Source organism: Ixodes scapularis, unplaced genomic scaffold (genome assembly GCF_016920785.2).
Source record: "Ixodes scapularis isolate PalLabHiFi unplaced genomic scaffold, ASM1692078v2 PGA_scaffold5__190_contigs__length_132052651, whole genome shotgun sequence".
Taxonomy (NCBI): Eukaryota; Metazoa; Arthropoda; class Arachnida; order Ixodida; family Ixodidae; genus Ixodes; species Ixodes scapularis.
In genome coordinates this window covers 71509020-71530492 of record NW_024609880.1, presented here as the reverse complement: position 1 = coordinate 71530492, position 21473 = coordinate 71509020, and the positions used below count along the sequence as shown (strand labels likewise).

The window sequence follows — 21473 nt, the reverse complement described above, 5'->3', positions numbered from 1 at the left end:
GGGTGGTCGCCCTTGCCGCCGAGGTAATTGGGGAGGCGACCTTGTCGGGGCCATGTCGGCGACTTCGGGGGAGTGAGGGAGGTCCGGCCTCCCTTCGGAATGTCGGTGCGCCTTTTTGGAAAAGTTGAGTCTGAACGAGCCCGTGCGCGGAGCAAGACGTTATTCTCCCGCGGTCCCGAGGGCTCCGCGTACTTTGTCCTGCGGGGCAAAGAACTTGCCGTGCGCGGCAACGGATTTGGCGCTGAGGCGCCATTGTTGGCGTTGGACTGTCGCGAGCGACAGTACGCCAAGCGTGACGTTTTCCTGTTTGTCCTGTAAAAAGTTGTTCTTCGTTTGTAAATATATATTTATTTACTCAATCACTAAGTCGTGAGCGTCACTGAAGCCACCGGAAAGAAGCCACGCTCCAGCCAGCGCAGCACTCCACGATCGACGAAGAAACATTACTGGCGCAGTCGACAGGATCGTGGACGTCGTCGGCCACTTCGACAACATCGTGTGCCAGGAAGACGACGAGGCCAGTGCTGGCGCGGAGTGTGGCGGTGTCCATCGGCAGGAGCCCAGGACCAGTCGAGACGACCAGCAGCCTGGTATAGCGAGGCACGGCTACAAGTACGCCTGTGGCCGACAGCGACGAAAGCCGAGAAGCGGACGTCGCGTGGGGCGATCGGCGCCGGTGACCTGCGGGTTCGGCGTCATCGACAACTGCCGTGGGCCTGGGGCCTTCGACGGCGACAACAGATTCAGGCAAGCGAACGTCGCCGGCTGCAATCGACGCCAGTGACCTGCGGGTTTGGCGACACCCGACACCTGCAGCGGTGACAGCCAGGTCTCAAAGAACGGACTCTGCTTGCGGCGATCGACGCCGTGGGGACTCGCGAGTTCGGCGGCGTCAACGACTTCCGTGGGCTCCACAGCACCGCCAGGTACGTGGTCGCTTTCCCTTTCGTCGCCGGCTGACACCCGCGTGCTTAGCTGCATGGCGAAGTGTAGCTTACGTAGGAGGGGGGAGCCCTAGCGACGGAGGCGACGAAGGGTCGCATAGGGAAGCAGTTCCGATGAGCGTTCGGTTAGCCCTTGCGAGGGAAAAAACGAAGGAGCTGGAGCGGCAGGTTCGACAGGCAGAACTCCGGGCGGAGGAGCGGAGAGCGAGAGCGCGGCTTCTAGGGCAGCGCCGTGAAGAGCCGCAGCATCGGGCAGCGGAAGACACGGCGCCCGAGGCTTGGGTTGTGAGGGAGACAGAACCGGACGCGCGAGGCGACCCGGAGGCAGTCGTGGGGTCCGGGGCCGATCGTCACGTTCAAGAACCGGAGGCTGCCGTAGAGTTCAGCGCCGATCGCGCTCTCCAAGAAGTAGGGTTTGAGGCCGGCCGCGCCGTACTGGGACCGCAGACTGCCGGGGGGTCTGACGCCGATCGCGCTGTCCAGGAACCGGACACTGTCGGGTCCGAGGCCGATCCAGCCGTACCGGTACCGCAGACCACCTTGGGGTCCGAGGCCGGTCATGCCGTGCTGGGACCGGAGACTGCCGGGGGTCCTGACGCCGATCGCGCTCTCCAGGAAGCGGACACTGTCGGGTTCAAGGCCGATCGCGCCATACAGAAACCGGGGGCCGCCGTGGGGTCCGAGGCCAATCGCGCTGTCCAGGAACCGGACACCGCCGTGGGCTCCGAGGCCGATCGCGCCATACAGGGTCTGGAGACTGCCGTGGGGTCTGAGGGCGATCGGGCCGCTTGCGAACCAGGGTCTTCCTGCGTCCGGGCAGCTGGAGGGGAGGAGCTCCCGGAGAACCAGGGGTCGGGCTCGACGCTGGGGAGACTGGTAGATGCCGAGGTCGCGAAGGGGGCTGCAGCAGCTGTTCAGATTGGACCTCGGTATCACCACGACGGGCCTTGTGGTGAGGGTGTGACACTGTGGGTACCACCAAGTGTGCGGCGAGGAGAGGTACACGTGCAGGAGCACGAATCGCCGTGGGGCGACAACGTTGGAGCGGGTACGGCGATGGCGCGACATGGGCGCAGTGTTGGTCCTTCCTCTGACCGAACCGACTGCGAAGCGAGTACTGAGCACGGTTCCCGGAGGAGACCGAGCCGAGCACGCCTTCGGGGGCCTAATGAAGCTCTGGCGAGCGACACTGTCCTCGCGACACTCGACACAGGTGACCGAGTAAGGGGCGACTGTACGGTGGCAGGGGAGCGCTTTGTCTCGCTTATGCACGCGGTGTCAGCGGGTGTGCATGTGGGGAGGCGATCACTGCCGTGGCCCCTGCGAGGTGCCATTGAACTCACACTAACCCCCCATTCACACTGGAAGCGGATCCGCGTTCGCGAAGCGGTTGCGAAAGCGGTTGTATAAAGATCCAGTGCAATTGCACGCGCATTTGATGTCATCGTGTGCGCGTGCAATTGTACTGAATCCTTATACAACCGCGTTCGCAACCGCTTTGCGAACGCGGATCCGCTTCCAGTGTGAATGAGCCCTTACTGTGTAGCGCTTGCCGCGCTTTTCGAGTTTTGTTGTCTTTTTTTTCTTTTTTACGGCAACGGCTTGCAGCGTTCTTGGTGTCGCTGGAGTCTAGCTGAGTGTGTGATCAAGGTTTTGTCTCCACAAGCAGAAATAAGTGTTCTCCCTGTTTTAATTTTCATTTAGCAGGTCGTGCTAGAGGAGCGTGGCTGTGTTTTATTTTTTCGCTCTCTCTATACGGGAATGCTGTCAGCTTCGGGAGACAATCACTGCCGCGGTTTTGTGCAATCAAACGTTCCAGCGTTGTTCAGTGTTCACCGAGCGTTTTCAGTTTTTCGTTTACTGTTGGTTTGCCGGAATTTATTGATGTTTTTGTCTTTTGGTTGCGGAACCTCTTGCGGCACCAGAGGGGTCGTTGTTGCGAGCGATCCAGGTCCTCAGAGGCCGGCTGAGAAACGGAGTTTAGTAAGAAGTGTTGTCCTTTTTTTTTTTTTCTCCTCAGTTTTATATAGCAATTGGTGCTAGAGGTGCCTGGCTTGGTTATTTCCAGCCATGTGTTTTGTTGTTTTTATTTTTCGCTTCAGTTTAAGCGGGTTGTTTTTGTGTTCTTGTTGGGTTTTCGGCCATCCTGTTTTTGTAACTGCTGGCTAGTCCAGAAGTCCTAGCGCAGTTTTCGGGGGGACGTGTAGGGATGGCCGAAGGGGCTTAGCCGAAAGATCTCGGGGAATTGGCGGCGAGGTCGCCCGAAGCGTCCTTCGGAGGCGCCCGATGTCTTGTCTTTCCCTTTGGCGGCAAGCGGAGGCCAGCTCCCGAAAGTGGAAGCAGATTTCCCCGCGTGGGAAGTAAACAAACCTCTGTTCGCGGGTGGTCGCCCTTGCCGCCGAGGTAATTGGGGAGGCGACCTTGGCAGGGCCATGTCGGCGACTTCGGGGGAGAGAGGGTGGTCCGGCCTCTCTTCGGAATGTCGGTGCGCCTTTTTGGAGAAATTGAGTTTCAACGAGCCCGTGCGCGGAGCAAGTCGTGATCTCCCGCGGTCCCGAGGGCTCCGCGTACTTTGTCCTGCGGGGCAGAGAACTTGCCGTGCGCGGCAAGGGACTTGGCGCCGAGGCGCTATTGTTGGCGCTGGGTTGCCGCGGCATCAGCAGCGTGACAATTGTTTTGTGTTGTAAAAAGTTGTTCATAATCTGTAAATATATATTTATTTAATCAACCACCGAGTCGTGAGCGTCACTGAAGCCACCGGAAAGAAGCCACCCTCCAGCCAGCGCAGCACCCCACGATCGACGAAGAACATTACTGAATCCCAGATTCACTAGCACTTCCTGAAGCACGACCCTGCCGTTCCTTCGAGCGCGTCAGGAGAACGACTCATCAACGTTGCCTGAGATGTATTCTCAAGGGAGCGGGGAAAACATATCTGATGAACACCGAGAGTGGCAACTACTGCTCAAGTGCACCGATTACTGAAAGGAAAACAATAAACCACGAAAGAAATGCCGTTGTGTGCTTTGTCGTCAAAGTGAAGAGAAAATTAACCTTCTACTTTTGAGGTAAAGCAATGTGTTTCTTCTGGGAATCGGTAACGAGTAATGTATTTGGCTTCTATTTTGCGAGTAACGAGTAACGCTATTCAGTTACTTTTTAGAGCGCAGGTCTTTGGCGCTCGCTTCCGGGTTGAGCGGCGTCGCCGTCGCCGTCGGCTTCGGCGTAACGGCGCGCGTTGCAGTATGGGACGTTTCCCCGCTAAAGTTAGCGGGGAACTTTTAGAGCGCAGCTCTTAGACGCCGTTTCCGGCATGAGCGGCGTCGGCGTCATTGTCGCCGTCGCCGTCGGCGTAACCGTGAGGTCACGTGACCCCCCCCCCCCCCCCGAAGTCACGTGACCCCCCGCCCCCCCTTGAGGTCACGTGACCACCCCTCCCCCGAAGTCACGTGACCCCCCCGCCCCCCTTGAGGTCACGTGACCCCTCCCCCAAGTCACGTGGCCCCCCAAGGTCCCGTGACCCCCCCCGTCAAGGACACGTGACCTTCAGTAGCCTTCCCTCGATCCTCCTCTTCAAGATCTGCGCTCCAATTCGGTGTTACAGGGAGTTGTAAACGGCTCTAATTTTTTCCACAAAATTTAGCGGAAAAATTTTCTCACTTAATTTATCGGGTTAAGTTTCCCCGCGAAATTTAGCGAGGAAATTGACGTCACGTGACCTCAACGTCAATTCTGTTTCCGTGCTGAATTTAGCGGGGGAAAATGACGTCACGACCTCGTGTCACGTCACCCATGAACAAATTCAGCGGCCGGAGGAGACGAGGAAGAAAGGAGGAGGAGGAGTGAAGGAGGAGGGGGGCATACTTTCCCCTCCATACCCTCCCCTCCTCCTCCTCAAGAGCTGCGCTCTAGTTTCGTGTTACATAGATTTGTAACCGTCTTTCATTTTATAGCGCAGCCCTTAGGCGCCCGTTTCCGGGTTGAGGGGCGTCGCCGTCGGCGTAACTGCGCGCGTTGCATTATGGGACGTCACAGTTTCCCCTCTAAATTTAGCGAGGAAATTTTCACACTTTAGCAGAAACATTTTTCCGCTAAATTTAGCAGGTTAAGTTTCCCGGCTAAATTCAGCGGAGAAATCGACGTCACGGGACCTCAACACCAATTCAGTTTCCCCGCTAAAATTAGCGGGAGAAATGAGGAGGAGAATGTTGAGGAGGAGAGGAGGAAGAGGAGGGGACGGTACGGAAGAGGAAGAGGGCAGTCTTGTACACGTTACTAAAAAAATGTAATCGATTACAATTACTATTACTCTTGGCTAAAAAGTATTCGATTAGATTACTTGGTTACTCGATGGCAAAAGTAATTGGACATTACTTAAAGAAGTAATCGTTACTTTTCCGATTACTTTATTGTGTGAAGACACATCTTTAGCGCTCATAACAATGAACTACTTCCGACCTATATTTCACATTTGCACAAGTATTGAAGAAGAAAAACTGGCTCCCTCTTCGTGGTCGTTGCACCTTCACAATGCGGACACAAGCATAGAATTCGTTTGAAGACGTTTAATCATTTGGGGGTTTGGCAGTGCGTGTGTGTGTGTGGGGGGGGGGGGGAAGGGGGGAGCGGAGGGGGTTCTAGATCTTGTTAAGCTTGAGCAAGGGTTGTCAATCAAAGTTTGCGTTGGTCATTTTATTATTCACATGTGGATGAGCTCGCATGTTATACAAAAGAGCAGCAGCTCCAGGATTTGAAACGGATCATGTGTAGTATCCATTAGCGGAAGAGATCGCCCCCGACCACTTCTCAACTCGAAACATTGCTTGTCACAAAGACCACGTAGGGGAAATGGGGAAATATTTCAACTGCCTAAGCAGGATTTGTTTTATTTTTTATTTCTGTGTGTGTGTGTGCGTGAGGGGGCTAGTTTGAACGAATGACTCACAAAGCTACATTCTGCTTCCTCAAACTTCGCCCTGAATGGCCTTTTTCACGCACTGGGGCTTTCCTGGGGCTTCTTACTCCCAGTCCCAGCTCGAAAAAAAAAAAAAAGGACATTCCACAGTAACTGTACATAGAAAGAGATTGACCTCGTTTCCTACAGCTCCGCAAAAATCTTTCTTTTTTTCCGTTCGAAAAAAAAAAAAAGATCAAATTTTATTTTTGTCAATTCAAAAAAAAAAAAAGGCGTGTGCGGGGGGGGGGGGGGGGCGGGGGGGGGGGGGGGGGAGGGGGAGGGGGGAGGGGTCCCTGTGGACAAATTGTAACGGTTACAAGTAATTTTTATTACTTCGAAAAGTAATCAGATTACTCTTGTGATTACTGCCTAATAAAAGTAATCAACTGATTACAAAATTACTCCAAAAAGTAATCGATAATACAAGTAATTTGATTACTTGTAATGCGTACGGTACAAGTCTGGAAGAGGGGCATACCCTCCCCCTCCCTAAGCTCCCGTCCTCCTCAAGGGCTGTACTCTAGTTTCGCATTGCAGAGATTTGTTGACGTGTCATTTTGTCGGGCTAACGTGTACATATGTGGTTACACCGACGCTGCTCCCCACGCCATCTATCAATACGTGCGCCAAACGCGCCCCAGCACTCTGCTCGGTCGTCTGCGTCACCGTCCGCCATTGACTCTGCCAGATTTCCGGCACCATTTTTTTACATAATGAGAGCTTGTAATTTCGCACGTTAAATCGAATTTGTGAAATACACCCTTGACGAAACCTTTAGACTGCTACGTCTGGCGCCGATTTTTACGACCCCTTTTATATGGAGCTTTGGCATTCAAGACACTCTATGTAAAGCCGCACCCTGTGTTTCCTCAGCTCTCAGTGGCTATAGAAGAAAATACCAGATAAGAACCTCTAATCTGTACTAATATCAGAATCGCAGAAGAGGCTCGCACACAAATAACGATACTCTGTTCAATGTTAATAGCGTTAAGCAAAATTAATCTTAAAATGAGGCAGTTTTTTTTTTTTTTTTTGCCGACAATTACGCAAATTTAGGTAGACGGATGCTTCACCATTTACGCGATGTAAGAAAATGCGCTGCGCTCACACTGAGTGACACAGTGGTGTCATTTACAATTAAGAATTCAAAGACAAAGTTTCTCCGCGCACATCTTTTTTTTTTTTTTTTTTTTGCGATGACTTACACTTAAACGAGAAGCCCGCAATAGCTCTTGCCTGTTTGCCTCAAGCAAACAATGCGATCGCGTGTATTGCGAGGTAAAATTTCTTTCAATATTACTACACGACGCTTAAACCTTGATTAGGCTAATTGGGCCATACTTTAATATTGGTCAAGTAACGCGAACAAGGACGAGAAAAGGCACACATACGACGAGGACTGGCGCTGGTGCTTGTCATATGTGCGTTTTCTTGATTTTCTTGTCCTTGTCTCAATAGCGCGATTTGATTAGTTCGAAATATTATATCATTTCATAATTTAATAAAATTTTGTTTACTCATTTTCTGTTCTTTCGTTTACACCCATATTGAGATTTGAGAAGATTGCTCCACTAGACAAATTTCCTGCCAGGAAAGCCCAGAGACAGCTCCAGTGGTGCTCTGGCTGCAGGGCGGTCCCGGTGCTCCCTCGCTCTTCGGCCTCTTCTCGGAGCACGGACCGTACTACGTCGCCGAAGGCGGCGTCCCAAAGCTGAGAGAAGTCACGTGGGCTCGGCGCTTTTCCATGCTCTACATTGACAATCCCGTGGGCACGGGGTACAGCTTCACCGGGAAGGACCAGGGCTACGCACGCAACGAGACAGACGTTGGCAGAGACCTGCTGGAAGCGCTGCAGCAGTTCTTCACCATCTTCCACGAGTTTGCCGGGAACGAGTTTTACGCCTCCGGAGAATCGTACGCCGGTACGTGCTCATCACTGGCTCGCTTTCCGATTCGTAAACTGAGCGATTTCCTGTTTTCGTTCCGTCATTGCCACGTGCGTGGAAATGACCTACATGCCCCCTGGCGGGACGACATGCAAATATGCTGTACTCCGTTTCACTTTAAATTCTACCGCAGCCGATGCTATACAATCTGATAGAGGCAATCACGCAGTGCAAAAATGTCATCGTCATGGTGCTCATCGCTTTTGTGCCTTTGCTGTGACCGACTCTGGGAACGCACCGCTATCCTGCGCTTTTTTCTCCACACGCAGAGAAAAAGTGACGAACATGATGAAGTTGAGCTCATTTAAAGCGTTTTGATTGGGCCCATCGGCTTGCAGCGTCGGAATTCCGCTTGTATATTTAAAGTGAAACCAACTAAAACTCAAATATTATGAGTGTCGTGTGGACGAAGGGTGTAGGGTGGCGCGACAATGCAGTTCTGCCCATGATATAAATACAACTGCAACTATATATTTTTTTTTAGCAGGGTACAATTTCGGGCTTGCAAGGTCTAGAAAATCGTGCATGTAGTGATAGAGCTCCGGTCATTTCTTTTCCTCCTGGCAGTGAAAGATAGTGGAGTGCACTCTAGGGTGATCATGCCATGGACGTTCTCATTTAAAGTTTAAGTTCTAAACAACAGGGGAAAAAAAGCTACACTCGCAGTTTAGCTTAGTCAGTAACGGCTGTTACCGCGAAGCTGGATTGAATTATTGCATTTTATAAATTTACTTCCGAAGAGTTCAGGAAATTTGAAGTTCCACGTTCTCCCAAACAGGAAAATATGTTCCTGCCGTCGCTTACGCCATCCACACGGCCGTGCAGCCCCGTGTCAAGATCAACTTGAAAGGCATCGCCATTGGTGACGGCATGGTGGAGCCTAGCACAATGTTTGACTACGCAGACTTCCTCTACCAGATTGGACTGGTGGACAGCAACCAAGCCGCCTACATTCGTGAAGCGAGTCAGAAGGCCAAACAGTTCATCGACGACGGTCGCTACCTGGACGCCTTCTACATCTTCGATGCTCTCTGGGACGGTGACGTCGTGAAAGAAACTTCCTATTTCAAGAATGTCACGGGGCTCGATTTCTATTACAACTTCCTTCTATCCAAGCAGCCAAAACAGCTCGGATACTACAACGCTTTTGTGCAGACAGCTTTAGTTCGTAAAGCAATCCATGTCGGGAAGCTTACATTCAACGACGGCGACGCGGTTAAAGCCCACCTCCTCGAAGACATAATGAAATCAGTGAAGCCATGGCTCACTGTATTGATGGAAAACTATAAGGTGATGATCTACAATGGCCAACTGGACATCATCATTGCTTATCCGTTAACGGCCAACATGATCTCAGCAATATCGTGGTCCGGCGCAAAAGCCTTCGAGAAAGCACCTCGAAAAATCTGGCTGACTCCAAGTGGAGAGGACGTGGCAGGCTACGTCAGACAGGTTGGCAATTTTACAGAGGTGCTAGTAAGGAACGCAGGTCACCTACTGCCGTACGACCAACCAGAGGTTGCTTTGGACATGATAACAAGGTTCATCGAAGGGAAGCCGTTTGTGCAGTAATTAAATGTATTTTCTTCCTATATGAAATAAAATGACAACGAATTTAACTGGTTGGTATAGAGCAGCTCTCTCTTTATCCCCTTCCTTGATCGATTAGGTAACGACTAGCACCATCAACGTTGGCCCAGACATGTTCTGCTGTCCATGCGTCTTATCACATCAACGTAAAAAAACAAAAAAAGAAAACAGACAAACAAACAAAGGAGAGAAAATTGATCACGTTCGCTGTTTTCTTAATTGCATTCATTTATTTGAGACATCACAATGCGGATAACATCGTTCCACTACGGAAAGGACGTCCCACTGGTGTTAAACAGGTTTCGTCAAACTGGTGATCCTAGTGAAAATTCTTGTATGAAATGCATAAGACATGTCTTGGTCCAATAAACGCATATGGTCAAATAAGATAATATAGCAGCATACAAGAACCTTATTAGAACATATAAGAGCAATATAAGATTATATAAGAAACTGATAAGAAACTGATAAGAAGCTTCTTATAACTTCTTATATAACTTATATTGTTTTATATGTTCTTATATATTCTTATAAGGGTCTTGTAAATATTATATTATCTTATGTGATCATATGCGTTTATAGCACCACAAAATTCTTACATCAGATTTTTCACGAGGGGCGTTGATGGTACGCGTACATTTTCAACCTGTCGACTCAAGGGGTCTTAAAGCCACGATGACGATGGCCCACAACAAATTCAAGAGTTTCAACAATGAGTTCAGCGGCGATGTTTGGGATACCGCCAATGTGAGGTCCTTGGGCAGAAATATTTCCGACACACGTAGTTCATGTCGCGGAGTCCAGAGCCACCCAGAATTGAAAATGGTTGGTTGCAGATTTGAACGCTTTTTTTTCAGGTTAGGAGTTGATAAAGTTAGATTCACAAGGAGCTGGAACTTTTTTTTTTTTTTTTTTTTATAAAATGTGATATCTGAACGTGACCGATGTTCAATGGAGTCTTACTGAATCATGGCAGGATGGCTTTGCAAGAAAAGGATGTGACTCGGCCAAGGAAAAACAAATGAACAAACAAAATCAGAACAGTTTCTTGTGGCCTGAATGCTAATAATTTGGACGAACGTTGTCGATCGTAGAATTTTATCAAAAACCAGTGTCCACCACACATTTAATGACTGGTTTGAAAGGTCTTTTGCTTTTGTTTTTTATGGGCTGTAAAGGTACAAACGAACGCTAATATTTTTTGAGCAACGAACCTAAATACTGGTGTCTTCATTGAGCTTTGTTAACCTAGATTGAGCACCCAAAATATCGCGTTTCTAGCCACTCTGGCCTATCTTGCTTCCCCGAGTTTCTGCAAAGATTCGTCTCCGCCCCCCCGTGACGGCACTTTTTGTTTCTTCTAGTTTCTTCGAAGGAATCCTTGAACCATGTCTCTCTGACGAAGGACTTCACTTCAGCCGAGCGTGTTGAATTGATTAAGTTACTGTTTTTGTACATGCCGCAAAGAAAAATATTATTGAGGTGTCAGTTTACCTACCCCAGCAGTTCATGGGCCACACGTACACGACATAAATCTTGAGCCTTGCTTCACCATTCGAGACCATTGCGGCTCTTCTTAGGAAAAACAGCTCACCTGTGTCCATAGCATGGTCTGTACACAAAGCCAACGTAAAGGGGCTGCTACTTGAGAAGTACCTGCACTTCCGTTTGAAAATTCACCTAAAAACAGGCTCGCCTCGAAAAACGTGCAAGTGGCCACTCTAGCAAGACCTGCACTGGAGTCAACCTCTCGTAAAGCCCACCGCTGAGCGGAGTACCTGCTGAGAGGCAACTCGGTTAGCCCGATGTCTGCTTATGTTACCTGATACACTGTAAATAATTAAAGATACACTGTTTTTGCTTTGGAAATTGCAGTGATCTGAAAAAAGCCTCTGTAACGGATGCAAACTACTTAAGACTCAGTAAGCAACTAAATTGTCACTGCTTCTGACAAGGGTTTGTCACATAGAAAATAAAGAAAAAGCTCAGAAAGAAACAATGCTGTGCCTATTTACTGAGAGGGCTGAAACACAAATTTGTTTGGAGAGCCTGTTCTCTGTAGCCTGCACAAAAGAACCATTGCCAAACACGTGATTTCAAGTGGACTCTCCGCAGTGATCTGCGTCGACCAGCTCCTCCACACCGCTAAAACGTTTAGCAAAGTCGATGACACGCAGCACTTTCACCAGCCATTAAACTTTTGGAGGAACCTTTTTTTGAACAGGAATGAGGGGTGAGGAACAGCAGTAACCTCGGAAACCCTAAAAGAAATTTAAGTAAGTTAATGTAACAAAAAATCTTGACAAATAGGAATAAACACACAAAAAACCGCACAGGGAGTGCTTCTGAAGTCAATGGGTTAGAGCGTTTCCAGAAGTGAGAAGTGTGCTTCTTTTTTCCTGTAAGACAGTCAGAGTCTTTACATTGTTAATATGCACCGTGAATAGGCATCCGAAAATCTGCTGAACTCGGCAGTCATGGTCCAAAAAGTAATATATGTTTCCCTGTGCAGCTTCTTCCACTTTCCTTGTTTGTCGTTCGCAAGTGAGTGGACCTTCGCACGGATGATAGTTTGGGCCACTGACCTTTCGAAAGTGTGTACTAATCATTCAATAAAGAGCACAGCACTCCGCCAGAACACATATCGACACACGCACCGAATACGCACCCAGGCACATCTTAGAAGACATGCCGAATACAAACTAAGCACTAATCAGGGTTACAAACAAGAAAGAAAAAAAGGCGCCACAGTGGCACAGATAAACACTGCCACGCAGGTCTGTGCACGAGCGGAACTACCCGAAGTACTCGCGCTCAAAGAGCATGCAGGGAACCTAGTTATACGCGCTGTGCGTGCTCGACTTACCTGTATCAATGATTCGAAATACATCAAAATAAAAAGGAATTGACGCACGCTGAGGCACATGTTGGGGCACGCACGAGAGAAGACGAAGCACCCACATTGTGGAACACACATCGAACGACATCGGACGAGCCGATCTCCGTCGAACTATTTCGAGTCGCCGATCAGATGGCCCGTTCACACTTGCGACTTGGGACAGTCGCTGGAGCGACTAGCGACAAGCGACTGGCGACCACCAGTGTTCACGCTTGATTGAGCGACTGACGAGTCGCCAGGCTCGCTGCCAACTTAACGGATAGTAATCAACACCTTTTCGAGCCGGCTGAAAGTTTTTTTTTTTATCAAAGGTGCCGGCAGGAAAAAACAAGAAAACGTAATGGTGCTTCGGAACGTAAAACAACGGCTATATGTGCGCTCCCTCAACCGTGATATTGTACGTACCTGCCATGCCGAAAATGTCGCCGATATCGTTTTAGGCCTGCAGCTTTTTGCCCCGAAAGCTGTCAAAGACCAAATAGTCTTTGACAGCATTAATAAGAGCTTCCGCGGAGAACTCCACGCCAGAGACCGCCGCCGTGCGCGCGTCGCTATTTTCCGCGGGTAGCAGTGCCGGATGTAAACAAACGCACACATCACTTCCGACGAGACTCTGTTTGGCTCCGCCGTCCAGCGACTCGGTTTTGCGACTTGAGAAATCGGTCAGGGAGCGACTGCCCAAAATCGGTCGCTACCGACCTGTTTTGGTCGCTCCGCGACCAAAAACCAGTCGCTAGTCGCTGGTCGCTCCAGCGACTGTCGCAAGTGTGAACGGGCCTTAAAGCCGACGAACGTTGCTGGTCGCTAACTGTGCACGTAATTGATACACGCGGAGGCACATGTTGTGGCACGCACGAGAAAAGACGAAGCACCCACACTGAGGAACACACGTCGAACGACACCGGGCGAGCGGGGAGGCACTAACTTGATCGAATGACGTTTTAGCGAACGCCCACGTTTCACCGAATGACACTTTAGCGAATAGTCGGACGCCGCGAAGCGGCGTTTTCGGGTGGGCCTTAATGGGTTCACATTTTTGTAATGAGGTGCCGCAGACTGTCGCCGCGAAGCGGCGCAAAGCGCAGCGCGGCGGATGGGTTAACGCGCGCCCCCGTTATTCGCTAAAACGTCGATTCGCTCAAATGCGACTGTTCGCTAAAATGTCTTTCGCTCATGTGATATGGACCTCTCCAGTACGTGCTTGAGTTTCCCTGGAAGCAACGGAAGCAACCCACCCTTGCCTTGCCAGCCTCGCCGCATTGAAGCGCGAAGCGATCGAGTAAACGATGTAAACAACGCGACGCACATCAGCCACGGTAGCTACGGCCACGACATCCCTTTTCACATCCTCTGGTCCAGGATGGGTGGACAAATAGTGGTGGGTCTATTCTTCGTAATGGGTAGTAGGTTGCGCCATCTAGCGAGGAAAGTTTACAGCCCGTTCGTGAAAGAGAATACTCAGGGTTGTTTGGGGGAGGGGGGGGGGGGGTTGGGGGTGCCTCAAGTCGTACAATTCCAATGTTGCTCGCACGTTTCAGTGGAAATGTAGCGGTTACAAAATGACTATGGGAGAGGATACAAGAGAAGGGAACGGGCACTTGGCACCACCCTTAGCGAAGCGGGGCAAGAAGGCACCCTAGTTCCATGTATTGACATCTGAAGCAGCGTTTCAGATAAAGCATGCCTCCTATGTTTCCGTAACTTTGTTCTAGATATTTCAAGTCTATCTTGTGAACCCGTATAGATAGACATATATATATCATATGAAAAAAAAAGCTGCAAGAGAAATTCTTCTGGCTACACGAAATTTTCTGGCTGCCATGGCACTCGCTCACTGTTAGTGCAAGTCGGAAGAAATCTAAAGGTCACAGCACACCACAAAATTAGAATGACTAGAGCCCTAATTTCTACCGGCTAGTGTTTTATGACAAATCTAAAATGACACAATCATAAACTATTACGGCAAGGACAGGCTTTTAAAACGTGCAATAGACCCTTCCCGAAAATCAGTGACATATGGCGGCTATAATGGCAGTTTAACTTTTGCCGTACTAATGGCGGCAATGAAGATGGAGTCTGCCGTATTTTATCGGGCACCGTCACTTTGGCAAGTCAACGGCAAACGACAGTGTGCGCTTCACAATACATTTCCTTCTCAATCTCTTTCAGTGACGACAGAAACAAAGATGCAACCAGTCAGAACGAAGCGTCAACTCACGTACACAGCTTGGTAAATTTATACAAATCAAGGGGCTTTGGAGAACCTTGCTGCTACCAACAGATTGGCTTGGCCCGAGCTAGAAATGAACGCTTACGCAAATCTTGCTTCCGATTCCTGCTTCGCATCGTGCTAACGTCACGAATGTATGAGCCTCGAATTATCTGCTAAGGAGTATCTTCAACTTCTTCGTTCATCAGTAAACAGAAGGCCGCCATTAGTACGGCACATATGCCATTTTTCCGATGATGATGGTGATCAAAGTGGCCAGACTGAATTTCGGAAAGGGTCTATTGCTAAATGTGTTTCTAACAGTGAAATTTTGAATTTTTCATCGCACAAACAATAGAGCTGTTGAAGACAGTTCCCCTACTGCTATGAAGAATTATGAAAGCTCTAGATATGTTTCTCCCTGTACTAACAGAAAGTAAAGATGACAGCAGCACAAACTTCGGTGTAAAAAAAAAAGTTTTCCTTCCAGTCCGACAGAAATATATCCAGAATAATACGTTGCTGTCCTCTGGTCAGTGACAACTTCCCTGAGTGAATGAATGCACGTGTAAAATAAACACCATAGCACTAATTCATGCCTACATGAGTGTCAGACACCTTATTAGTTACTTTACTCATATTCCTAAAACCTCGCTTGAAGTTCATTTATAGTTGTTGGAGCTTTCAGATGAGACCTTCGCGCTTCCGGCACCAAATTTGGCAATAAAATCGAGACACTTTTTGCAGTCCCGATACTCGGTGGTTCTGCGGTATCAGAAAGTGCTTCAAACGTGATTTCATTGTCGGGGCTCAGAAACGTTGCAATATAAGTATATATGAAAAAAAAAAAAGTCCGACCGAGTTTTCATAAATATATTCGACGGAATGAAAAATGTCGGATCCAGTACGGATCTGAAATCGAGTGTGAACCAATGTTAGATTTAATCTGAGTAGGTGATATTTTTATAGACTGAACTTTTTTTTGTTTAACTTCGATTCCAGTGTCAATTAGGCATTTTTAATGAGACCTTACACACTAAACATTTTCACGCCCTTATTGGTGTAAATTGCATGGGTCACAACTCACCCCCTTATTGGTGTACAAAAACGCCCTAGAAAAATGGTGTTATTGCTCACTCCCTCAAAAACCGGTGTAATCTCTTACACCCTACACAGAAAGGAGTGATTCTGCTCTACACCTATTTATTAGGGTGTGATGGCAGCAGTACACCCTACCAAGAACGTGTACTGCAGCTAGAAGAGCATGGTGGGTAAACCCCGAGACTAGTGACAAAAAAATCGGGAAAACACAATACTGTCTCAAAATGTCTTGAGACGTGTTGTGTTGTCCCGATTTTTTGTCCTAGTCTTGGGTTTTTTTCACCATGATCCTTCACCAGCTCGCCTGCGCAGTAGCTCTCACTTCATTCAGCTACAAGAAGTTATACTAAATGTGTAACACAGCACTTCATCAAAAAGTATTTACGGAGAAATGATTGCTAACAAATTGAAACATGTGAAACACTTTATTTTTTGAATCCAGAAAAAACGTGCATGGGCCTCATCTTCTTTTTTCGCGAATTCGCGAGAAACCAATGTCGAACCTCAAATGCTGGCATTTGTGACCTAGTGTTAAGTTTTTGTGACAAAGCTACAAAATTCTCAGAGGCTTAAAATAAATGCACTCAAACTTTAAATAAGGCTTTCCTTCGCCTAAACCTACTTTAAAGCTTTCTAGCTCTGCTGACGTAGGCAAAACTCGACAGGCTGGCAGAGACGGAACGACCGGGAGTTGATTGAGGCGTAAGCAGCAGTTCATGCTTGTAAACAGTAAAATGGTCTATTGAGACGGAAGCAGGACTACTACCAGAAGCATGCTTGCAGAGTACTTACAAATAAAACACCGATCTCATGTAATCCGTGATAGTTGCATAATCCGGTTCGGGCACCACAGAAAAATTCGCAAGCACAACGTCCAGGATGAAGGCGGTTGCTCACATTCACCGGAACTCTCGCCGTCGCCGATGAGCAGCTCTCTGTTGTGATAGAAGCACAATCCGACTAGGGCATCACAAAACTACGCAAACACAATGTCGAGGATGAAGGCGGTCGATCACAATCAGCGGAAGTCTCACGAGCGCCGACGAGCAGTTCTTTGTCGAAACGCGTCCAACAAACACAGCACAATAATTCCATGGACTCGGACGAAATTCACAAATATTACCAAAAAATTAGTATGAACGTATTCCGGCCGTTCAAGACGAAAAACCACGGCTGCGACTGCAACGCACGAAAAACAGAAGAACACTGACGCCTGACGGAAGCTTTTTTAGAAACTGGACCTACGTGGCCCCTACACTCACCGTAATTTGGAATATGGCAAAGACTTCGGCCCCAGTGAGCCCATCAGCGCGTCGGAGCGAGTCACGTGACATATTATAGTCCAAGCGTCCCTGTCCTACGGAGAACGGTCACGTGTTACACACCACCCCTCTGATTTGCTAGAATCGGCCTTCGCACTCGCTCACAGCCACACGAAGACACAAAAGAAGGTGTGGAGGCTTATCAGAAGACGAGGTCAAAGAGGGGTGGACAAAGCAGCTAATCTCCCTCTGCGGCTTTGTATAAGCCACCTGGGCTGCCCAAGGAGGGTCGCAAAATGGGACACGTCAGGACTTGCTTCACGCAGTGGCGTGCGTGCTCTGATGCCGACCGCGAAATCACGAAATAAATAACACAAAACAAATTCGAACGCATGAAACAAGAGATGCAATTTCAACCGTACGAAAAAAGAAACAAAAAACGAAAAAAAAGCGTCGGGAGGCTAGATATTTTGGTGTCAACTAAGGATCATGACTCTAGCCGGGGTGTCCTAAATTCGGCACTTTCGATTGTCTTGCGGAATTGTTTCGTCAGAACTACACACAAAAATAAAATCTCAGTGAAGGTGCTATAAGTAGTGCGAGGGCCAGTCAGGTGAGTTTGTAATACACGAAATGAGGGCGCCACGGCCCATAGTTTGTTCAGCTGTTCAGCGCAGGAGGTCTTTCTCTGGTTAAAAGTAAGCAGATTCCGTTTTGCTTCATCTTGTTTTTCTTTTCTTTTTTAACGTCCGATTTTAGGCGGTTAAGAAATAGACATACCTCGCCGGCGTTGGCCATTCATGCGGGAATCTTGACGCTCAACCAAAAACGGCATCGCCTACGGTATGTCAGGATGGCGTCGCCGCCACCCATCCTTTTTTTCACAGATATTGGCTGGACCAAAATGGTAACGGCGCAATTTTTCATATTTGATCCTATATCGGCGCAATGCTGTGTGCTCTTTGGGTTGTATATTGACACGTCTTCGTTCATCTTTTGCGAGTGGAGATGTTTTGTTTTTAAATCGAAGTTGAACTGATGAAACTGACGCACACGCGACACGTAATTTTCGGCTCGTGTCGGACGGGGAGTTCGATCGGAGTTGCGAAAACTATACTCCATCATTTCCTAACCATACGCGACTTCGTGTAGCGATTAATTATACCGGATGTTTATACCGCCGTACATCAGCAACAGTTTCAGCAAAGCAATAAGCATTAACGGATATGAAATCATGGGTGTATTAGACTGGCATCACCATAACGCCCCTTTCACACCGTGTTAGTACAGGGCGTATAATTCGCCCATACACCCTTTTTACACGATTTCAGACGCCATCGCAATAAGCGAGGTCGTAAAAAGGGTGTGGAAGGGATGAAAAACACCAGCACACCCTTTTTACACCCACCGATATTCAAATATCGTGTAAATGAAGTGTAAGAAGGGTGTTTTTCCTAACTTGCACCCTTTTTACACGATTATGGATGTTATAATGTTTAGTGTGTACCTGCATCAAGGGCCTTATACCGAACATAGCCCTTCAGGCCCAGCGATAGATTATAATAAATTCCTCGACACATTCGAATCAAAGTGGTGATGCAGGCGAGTTGGTACATTCATACAACTTCGTAATGCAGTGCGCAAAAAACAAGGACAGAGAGGACAGTAGACCAATCGAGAGCTGCGCTAGTCCTGCCTACTGCTAAATTAGGGTGGAGACCCCGAAGAACGCACTGTGGTGTCCGCTTAACTTCTTGTATCAGGAGATATCCAAGATGTAAATGTTAGTACGCACAGGATGTCAAAAAGGGGGATTTTTCGAAACCCAATGGTCCCTGTAGTTCTGCGTGCACATGCACAGCGCAGCCGCGTGTCAATGTTGGATAGTATGCACATGTACGCTGGGAAAACAGCTGTTGAAGACTTGAAGCCGGAAACTTTGGTTGGGGCTAGTTGGTTAATATCGATTAAAAGGTTAAAAGGCGCGAAAAAACATCCGTTTGGCCATTGTTCCGGCTTGTTTTTGAGAACCCGCAAAGAGTAACGCGTAGTTTAAAAGTACCGGCGGCTGTCCGTGTTGTGCGTGTGTCTTTTTTCGTCCTGTTTTGTTCGCGCCTTTTAACCTTTTAATTGAAGCCGGAGTACGCCGTACTCAGTGCGTTTTTCAAAAGGCGACGCAGGAGCTGGTTCGATTCGCTGGAGTCGCGTGATGCTGGGCTTTCGTGCTCCGCGCTTTGCGGGCTGCGTGCTGCGGTCCGTGTGGTGTGGTCTCGCGGAGTCATGAAGTTCGATACAAATGAACAAGTTTTGGTGTTTTTAGACACGCTCAATGGGCGCGGAAGTTGCAAGAAGCACAGAAAGGCTCTTCTGTAAGGTCTTCTTTATACGCCTCGCAAGTGGGCTCATTTTCGTCTTCTGCGCTTGAGAAAGGAAGTAGCGGGGTCGTCAGAACGCCGAGCCCTGATTGGCTGATCGCGACCCCCTATCTCAGCGTCGTCTGCTCCTTTGCAACGTCGTCTGCTCGCAAAGTCGTCTGCGTCTGTCTTACCTTTCCTGCGACTTTACAAGCGAGTTTGACTTCGCCTTTCAGAGAGGGCAGACGAAATAACTTGAGCGGTACGTTGTTTTTGTCTAACAATTAGCAGAGGCGCATCAAGGAGGGGAGTCAAAGGACTCACTGGCGAGGTGTCCCGAGGCGCCGAGGTTTGTTTGCTAAGAACCGAGAGTGAGGGTAGTTAGTGTCCGAAAGTTCCCTCCCAAATACTTTTTCCCTCCTTTCGTGTGCGGCGAGACCCCTCATTCTTTAACGGCGTCGGCGGGTTGACGCAGTTATCGTCGTCTGCTTTATGTAAGCGATGGCTGCTTTACCTTTCCTGCGTCTGTCGGAGATTCACCTGCGCAAAACTTACGAAAATTTCGTTTCGTGAATACGAATTTGTTCTTAGGTTTTGTCTTTTACTCACATTTTTGGCGTAAGATCGTTTCGTGAAGCTGGCCTTCCGAAAGTCGCAGGAAAGGTAAGACAGACGCGGACGACGTTGCGAGCAGACGACGTTGCAAAGGAGCGGACGACGCTCAGATAGGGGGTCGCGATCAGCCAATCAGGGCTCGGCGTTCTGACGTCACCGCTACCCCCTGTGCAAGAAGCAGACGAACTTGCCCTCCGCATAGTCAGGGGTGGCGGGTGGGGGGGGGGGGGGGGGATGGAATTGACGCTTATTACCTAAATAACTCATTTGCGTTTCCCGTATGCAGTTCCTGTGTGTGAACGAAAGTGGTGTATTGGAAGTAATGGCGAAAGACGGTTAATTGTATTCGGATTTTCTCCGTACATCGATGGTGCAGTTCCTGTTTTTGAACGAAAACAGTGCATTGGATGTGATGCCGAAATACGGGACATGTTCTATTCGTCTTGTCACTGTAGATTAAAGATTTTTTCCCCTTTTTATTACCAGTGGATGTTTTAAGTTTTTCTCAGGTATATGGCTCAGGTGGATCTAGTAAATATACTCGTGAAGATGCTCCCACGACACTTCTTGCGGATTTGTCTGTTCTTCGAGGAAGTGCGTATTCTTTTCATTCGAGGGATTAGGAAGGCTTGTGGATCCAGCAAAAGTACACTTTTGGAGGTACTGCAGTTGGCGGTGGAACTTTTAAACTACGCGTTACTCATTGCGGGTTCTCAAACACAAGCAGGAACAATGGCCAACAGGAAGCAACATATACTTCTCCGAAAGTTCGGCCATATTTTTTTTTTTTTTTATCGTTGCATACCTTGTATAATTGAGCGGTAAGATAAACAAATAAGCGACCATTTCTCATAGACAGTGCGCAGATTTTATCTCGAAAATACTGCTAAACTTCAGTCTAGTTATACGCAGTTGCATGGCCACTGATAGATTGCGCCAGTGTGTTCTATCGCCATAAGCGGTTACAAAGGAGCGCAACGCACTGAATTGAGTGCGCTAATACAGAGATGTGTGGACTAAACTCACTGGATCTGGGAAAGAAGCGCCAAGCTCTCCGTATGCTCGTCATTTTGGTTTATGGAATGAACATTTTCATTTTGACCTTTCCATTTTGAACAAAATGGAAAAATCTAAGTTTGCTTGCGACGGATAAATTTATAGAGGCGTCTATTGTATACCAATATTTGAATTGAATTGAACTTATTTCCGCCACATTGTGCCGAGGACACCGGGCAAAAAGCCTTGATGAGGAGACTTGAAAGGATCGGGTGCCCTTGTAGGTGCGTGACATCGTTTATAAATGAAAGCATAAGAAAGCAAGAATATCTATCTAAACAAAATAAGCATAGAGTGCTTTTTGTTACACAATGAATATCAACACCATCTGTAATGAATCTGTTCAGCAGTTCAGGCAGGTTATTAACAAGGAATTGTAATACATAGTTGGTGCGAAAATAAAACGCATTTCAGAACTCTTTGAGACGGATATTGATGACGAATTCGCGTTTGGTTAGATTTGGTAGAACGGATAAAAAAGCAATGACCTCTGCGGATGAGAATAAATACAAAGACAACAAACGATAGTCATAGACACAA

General features: G+C 48.2%; 1 protein-coding gene across 1 annotated transcript; it reads left to right on the top strand.

The window, feature by feature from the left end:
* Positions 1 to 1058: 1058 nt before the first annotated feature.
* Positions 1059 to 9447, top strand: LOC8039498 (probable serine carboxypeptidase CPVL). The gene is made up of 3 exons (XM_040215786.1): positions 1059 to 1916; positions 7493 to 7823; positions 8626 to 9447. Exons 1-3 carry the CDS (start codon positions 1059 to 1061, stop codon positions 9417 to 9419), a joined length of 1983 nt encoding a protein of 660 aa, XP_040071720.1. The 3' UTR covers positions 9420 to 9447.
* Positions 9448 to 21473: the final 12026 nt, after the last annotated feature.

What these genes read in the sequence shown, in the direction of transcription:
- LOC8039498 (XM_040215786.1), top strand. Translation starts at nt 1,059, where the DNA reads ATGAGCGTTCGGTTAGCCCTTGCGAGGGAAAAAACGAAGGAGCTGGAG. An exon ending in GTGAGGGTGTGACACTGTGG is followed by an intron (nt 1,917 to 7,492) that starts GTACCACCAAGT and finishes ATTTCCTGCCAG; the next exon opens with GAAAGCCCAGAGACAGCTCC. An exon ending in CTCCGGAGAATCGTACGCCG is followed by an intron (nt 7,824 to 8,625) that starts GTACGTGCTCAT and finishes TCTCCCAAACAG; the next exon opens with GAAAATATGTTCCTGCCGTC.